This window comes from Camellia sinensis, chromosome 13 (assembly GCF_055761805.1).
Source record: "Camellia sinensis isolate YWXY chromosome 13, ASM5576180v1, whole genome shotgun sequence".
NCBI classification, from domain to species: domain Eukaryota; kingdom Viridiplantae; phylum Streptophyta; class Magnoliopsida; order Ericales; family Theaceae; genus Camellia; species Camellia sinensis.
In genome coordinates, this window is record NC_138973.1 from 44,570,787 (window position 1) to 44,577,794 (window position 7,008).

Here is a 7,008-nt window from a genome sequence, read left to right on the forward strand (position 1 = left end):
TGCTATACTTTCGTTCGTATACATAATTCTACCCATAATTTTTTTAAAAAAATATATTAAGAAACAGTTCTGTCATGATATTTTTGATCTGAGAATTAGATGAATCCGACGCTCATACTCTTACTTGCATTTGACACTCGCACTCGTGAATTAGATAAATCCAACGCTCATACTCATACCTGCATTTGACACTTGCACTCGAGTCACTGTAACATAGGCTGATCCATCAATTGACATGCACATGCTCTAGCATGTTATCTGGGCTATACAATGTACAAACTCATGATGCAATGAGGTATACATGTTTCTTGTGTGCTGTTTTATGTAGAAGATTTAGAAAGGGATTTGGATTTGGAAAGGGAAAGGGAAAATGTAAGTAAAATGTGAATAAAATATACCTATATTTCACTTAATTGCACACATCTTTTCTCCTTTTTTTGCCTAAATTTCATTTTAAATCCTTCAACCAAATACAACCTTAGTGAATACTGTGCATGGGTGTTTTTGTTTTTTTAGCTGTAGAAATAAACAGTGCAATAAAGGAAATGCAGCTGGAGCTATAAGCCACTTGGTACTTGGGTGGCCAAAAAAAGGCAGAAGAGAAAGAAATGGAAAATCTTTGAGAAAGAGATTTTGAATGAAAATGATTCCTGATATGTACCTTTGAAGGAGGGAGAAGCTGGTGATCACATGGATTCCTCTGCATGGGAGTTCTGACAACTTGGACCATGGTGGGGGAGGCCGACAACCCCCCTACTCTCATCAGTCCTCATCACCAGACAAGGCAAGGCAACACTTACCACTGTTTCTAGTTTTTTTCCCTCTCCAACTATAATATATAATATTCATATTGATATATGTATATATGCACACACAAATATGTGTTACAATACTGCATTGATTATGTATGTGCATGTGGGATGGCTTTGCTTTGAGAAGTGACTGGTCATTTTATTGCTGTGCAACTCTTTTGGGAGCTACGTTACATCCCCTTCTCTGTGAAGTACTGGGATTTGCTTGGTTATATGCCTTGTGTAATCTTACTGTTACTAAATCTTGGATTTGAGGTACATGTGGAAAGAGAGGAAAATGGAAGGAAAAAGTCACAAAATTTTTAACTTTTTCACGTCTACAAATATCTTCTTAAATTTAAAATTCAAAATTCAAATACAAGCTAAATGATCAATGTGTTATTCTTGAGTTAGGTATCTTTGTACCCAGTATCTTAGTTTTCTTATTTTTAATGCACTTTCAGCCACGCAATACAGTAGTGTGAATTTTAAAACACAATTATGTGGTTGTGAACCTATTGGGAAAGAGGACAGTAATTTTGGTGGAGGATCCTGTGTCATAATTTTTGTATCTTACCTACCTTTGCCAAAGGGGTGCTCATCTCATTGCCAATTGCCAAGCATCAACCACTGTTTCAACTTCATTCATCAGAACTGAAAAGGGCAAAGATTACAGACAAGTATGTAAACTTTAAGTTAATTATAAGAAATAAGAAGACATTAGTGGACATGGAGTGGTGATTTTGTTACATGGTCTTGGGATGATGCTGAAATAGGAGTTAATTGATAATGGAAGGGAAGGATTAGTGTTAATATAAAAATATTTGAAACAAATCTAAAGATTTTAATTTACATAAAATTAAAATGATTGTACATTTCTTAATTATTTACTATTATGCAGAAATGTACATCCATTTTAAGAGTGGTAAGTATTGTAAAAGCATCCACTAGTAACACACTAGATTTATAAATTGGAAAATATACAATTATAATATATTTTTTAATCAATATTTTGACATTACTAGTTAACAAGTGTCATCTATTGATTTTAGTGCTATTATGTTTATGATTTCTCATTGTCACTAGCAGGTTGACAGGTGACATAACATTGACCTTCATGTGGGTTCTTTTTTTAGACACTCATGAAAGTGCTAAGCAAAACACCTAGCAGTAGTAGTCCTCCCGATATAATCAGCAGTGACATTCATTGGATGACCACCAGGACACATTATTCCGTATAATTTTTTAGGAAAATTTAGTCAAAATTTCTTTATTAGGCTCTTGTTCGGTGTAAACGACAATTTAATTTATTTATTTTCATAAACTTCTTAAAGAGAAAACATATAATTGAATAAGGATAAAGTAGATTTTTTTTTCTTGGATAATATTACCACAGTAACATGTTACTGTCAAAAAGAGTGACATGTCACTGTGAAAAAGAGTAACATGTCACTGTGAAACAAAATAATATGTTACTGTCAAATATAATAATTGTTCAACAGAGTAACATGCTACTGTTACTGTTTACATCAATTCCAATGGTAATAATTTTTCTTAAAAAAAGAATTTCATAGTTAACATAGATCTTTTTTGATAGCTCTTGATGAGAGAATTCTAAAAATATTAATTTTATTAAAAACAAAAATTTACATCAAAAGTTATATTATTTTAAAGCTTAATATTTTGATAATAGTGATATTTGTTAGATTTTTCAAGAAAAACCTTTGATGCTTATCCTTAATGCATTAAAATTTTATTATGAGAAGGTTTTGACCAAATCTCTCAATTTTTTAATCCTCCTAATTTATTATTTTTAGGACTCATAATGATGTGGTATTGAGATTAGACTCCACATGATAAAATATTTGACAAATTAAAATTTAACACTCGGTAATGATACATCCCACTAAAAGTGGTGTTCTAAAGTATCACTAATAAGTTGGCAAGCACTTTAAATAGGAAAAAAAAAAATAAGACACAAGCAGTAGGCCCCGTCTACTGCCACATCACTAGTGGTGCTTTTAGAGCACCACTTTTAGTGGTCTCAAGCATTATTGATCTTTTATATAGCGCAAGGTACGATAGAGGTAACTTAGGGTTGGTTTGGCATATTTGAAAAAAAGTCAAAAAGTTAAAAAGTCACTATCCTATTTAAGTTATATCATCTTATTTAAGTCACATCACCTCTCTAACACATCACTTCAAATCCAACACATATTTCATAAAAAGTCAAAAAGTACACTTATTTAGATCATCCCAAACAACCCTTAGTAATTTTTTTGGACAACTCAACTTTTAAAAAATACAAATGTTAGAAATTTAAAAAAATATATACATTAAAAATATTACATGATATTTATATGGGTGTAAATCTCACATGGTGTGAATTTCAAATCTATACTAGTATTGTGCAAATTTTTTGATAATTTAAAAAATAAAATAAAATCCCCTAGCATGGCTTAAAAAGAAAAAAAAGAAAAAAGAAGATTAGAACGTGAAGAGTAGCTTTTGAACAGCTGCTTGTGCTGTTTTTATTCATATTTTTCTGTAATATATATATTAGACATAGATTGGGCTTAATAGGTCCCCACTTCTCTTCACTGCAGAAGACTGTGGCAGCGTGTGCTCCCCAGCAGCATCTATGAAAAATTGGGTACAAAAACAAAAACAATTTAGAGAGAGAGAGAAAGAGCCTCTCATCTCTTTTTCTCGCTTTTTGAAGCAGAAAAAGCACAATGCCTTTTCTGCCCTCTGACCTGTACTATCATATTCTTTCATTGTAACCCCTCTCTCACTCTCTGAGTTCAAAGAAATTGGCTTTTGCTATAAATTAGAGCAAGTCAAACAGCATATATAATTGTAACCACATTAGAACTTAGAAGAGAAATAATAATGGGTTTAGAAGCACTATCTACCAATGAACCCTTCAACTTCGTTATCTATGACACTATATTTGCAAACCCACATGACTCTTCTGAGACTAGTTTCTTGCCGGAAACTGGCCTTAAACCACCTGAATTTGGCGGTGGTTCGGATAGCAGTTGTTCGGTGAAGCAGCGGCGGAGGAGGAGGCTGGAGGGGCCGGAAGCGGGGGTGATGGAGAGGAGAGGGAATAGTGGGGGTGTGCAAGGGAGGAAGAAGAGGAGGCGGAGAGCGAAAGTGTGTAAGAACAAGGAGGAGGTGGAGACACAGAGAATGACACACATAGCGGTGGAGAGAAACCGCCGCAAACAGATGAATGAACATCTCGCCGTCTTGCGCTCCCTCATGCCGGAATCCTACGTCCAAAGGGTATGTTGTACATTACATTATCATTTTAAAATATGATTTTTGATAAATATAAATATATCGATGAATATTAGTATGAAAAGTTGAAAATCCTAATTAAGGATTTGGTAGGGGAATTAGGACTTTGAGCCAATGGCCACCTAGTTGATATAGGGATGTCATTCAATTTTTATTTTTTTTGGATTCAAAGTTCAAATATTTTTCAAGTTATGTGTGCATCACAATCAAAGATTCAATTCTGCATTGTTTAAATAAATAAATGGTTTTTTTAGTTATGCACCACAAGCACATAAAGGTAGGAAGATATATAATTGGAGAATGAAAAATTGCTTTCTAACTCGAGTTTGACATCATATGATCTTGCCAATGCCTTTTGGATAATTTTTCATTTGTCAATTAAAGAGCCAAGGTAAGAAAAGGTGATCTAGTTGAAAAAAGAAAAAAATAAAAAAGAAAAAAAAGGGAGGACATGATAAGATAAGATTTTATTTTTTTAATTAACTTAAGACTAATTCTTTTTCTTTTTTTATTTGTTTTTATAGGAATTTGGGACTAATTCTTCACCACCACCGTCATCATCTTGACTAGAAGCCTACATTATCATTTGTAATTAGAAAATATTATTTGCCATGAATTTTTATTTCAAAAATTACCTCAAAATAATTGTAATTTTTTTTAACATAATTTTTCTAATTCGTATCATTTTTCTTTGTAATTTTTTATTTCAAACACTTCCCTACTCTCCACCAAACTACATCTAAACAAGCCAAAAAGACCAAAACACCCCTAATTAATCCAATAAATTTGTTGTATATACAGGGTGACCAAGCTTCTATAGTGGGTGGTGCTATAGAATATGTAAAGGAACTTGAACGCCTCTTGCAGTCCCTTGAAGCTCAAAAATTCCTATCTCTACAAGGAGGAGAAAGGCCACCACCTCCCACTACCACTACTGCTACCACCATCACCGCCACTGAATTCTCATCAACCCCTTTTGCGCAGTTTTTTGCGCATCCACAGTATACATGGTCTCAGATCCCAAGCAAGTATACGTCGAAGAACAAGGCCTCTGTGGCAGATATAGAGGTGACTTTGATAGAAACACATGCAAATCTTCGAATCCTTTCGAGAAAATGCCTTAGACAACTTTCAAAAATGGTGGCTGGTTTTCAGACACTTTGCCTCACCATTCTTCACCTCAATCTCACCACCTTTGACACATTGATCCTCTATTCCATCAGTGCCAAGGTATGTCAACTTTGTAGCTATATATATCTACATTGTGTATTTTCTCTTGTGTATATGTGGGTATATTGGAAAAGTTTGGTATCGGTTTTGTTTTTGTTTTCATATTTAGTGTTTTTTGAAAACAAAACTAATGAAAAATTAAAAATTACTCATCATTTTTATATTGTTATTAATATTTTTGTGGGGATATAGTGTTTGAAAAAAAAGAAATTAACATTTTTTAAAGGGTGGTGGTAAACACTTCACTCGGCCTTTATTAGGCAAAGTTTCGTTAAAGTCATTCATACTTTTGCGAATTACCTCAATTGCCCCTCTTTAGTAGACCTTAGCACCTCAGTTTTTTTCACTTCTTTGGAGGGATATTTTTGACATTTGTGCAAAAATTGCCTAATAAGAACAAAATATGTAGTGTCGGTTAAAAAACAGGTTGTTTTCAAACTCTAAGAAAATAGTTCAACAAACAAATTTATATGGCATTTTTTACTTTTGAAAAAATAGATAATTTTGACGGTTCTTTTAATTTAGGCCAAGATTGGCATATACAAAATAATTCATCGTTTTATCTTTTTATCTTTTTTTCATCACATCACATCTCTACTTTTCTGTACATCTTTTCGTAAAAAGACAAAAAGTACACTTATTTGGGTTATCCCAAACAACCTAATAAGATTTATTTTTGTCACATTATTATGTATATATATATATATTATTCGTATGTAAATAGTGCAACACCAAATCATATACATGTTACAAGTAATTTTTATCTTTTTTTATCTCAATCTTACAAAATTGTGAAAAAAGGGAGATATGGATGGTAGGGGTATCTTCGACATGTCCATGATTATACCTAGGAACAAGAGTAATGAACAGAGAGAAGAATGATTGTTTCCAATAGTTGTGTTGTTTTCCAAGTTTGGTAATAACTAGTTTCACCATGATTTCAGCAAATAAATAAATATAAAAGGGTTATGAGCTAAAATTTGAGAATTCTTATTAATTGTAGGTGGAAGAAGGATGCCAACTCACTTCAGCAGATGACATAGCGAGTGCAGTTCACCACATGATTAGAATAATAGAGGAAGAAGCTTCCCTCTGTTGATCAAATCTTTATCTTCCCTAAGTACCCTTTTAGTTGAAATCGAATTACCAAAACTACCCCCCTCCCCTCCCCCCCTCTTGTTTTATGCACAAAGTGGTGTTCTCTCTTGTCCTTGTATATATATGCATCAACAGGCATAGGTGTTGTTTGGATTTCACGAAGTACAAAAATGAGTTGTTGTCTTCACACAAATAAAAGGAAAGGGGTGGGATGACCTTAGGTTGTTGACAAGTAGTGCTGCCTTCTGTAAAATTCGAATCCGGATCCTCCGTCGCACTCCCCTGTCGCACTTTCCTGTCGCCCACCAAAACGACGCCGTTTTGGAGGTTTTTTTTATTTTTTATTTGTTTTATTTTTCTTTTCTTCTTCTTCTTTCTTTCCGATCAAACGCTTATCTACTTCGGAAGCTGAAGACCTCCGATTGGCAGAACAGGCTTCGCCATTTGGATTCATCTTCGTGCACCTGAGATACCTCTGACTCCCCCACTTCAAACACGGCATCGTGAAATTGTGCAGAGGCTTCGATCTCTCCGATCCCATCGCCATTAACTTATCTGCTTCTCTCTCTCCGCTTTTACCCAA

The 7,008-nt window shown here is 33.8% G+C and overlaps 1 protein-coding gene across 1 annotated transcript; it reads left to right on the top strand.

Annotated features, from left to right (window-relative positions):
• The first annotated feature begins 3,546 nt into the window (after window positions 1–3,546).
• On the top strand, window positions 3,547–6,660 carry LOC114322043 (transcription factor bHLH94). Its single transcript, XM_028269315.2, has 3 exons — window positions 3,547–4,082; window positions 4,899–5,327; window positions 6,331–6,660. The coding sequence occupies exons 1-3, from the start codon at window positions 3,684–3,686 to the stop codon at window positions 6,424–6,426; spliced, it is 924 nt and encodes a 307-aa protein (XP_028125116.1). The 5' UTR covers window positions 3,547–3,683; the 3' UTR covers window positions 6,427–6,660.
• Window positions 6,661–7,008: the final 348 nt, after the last annotated feature.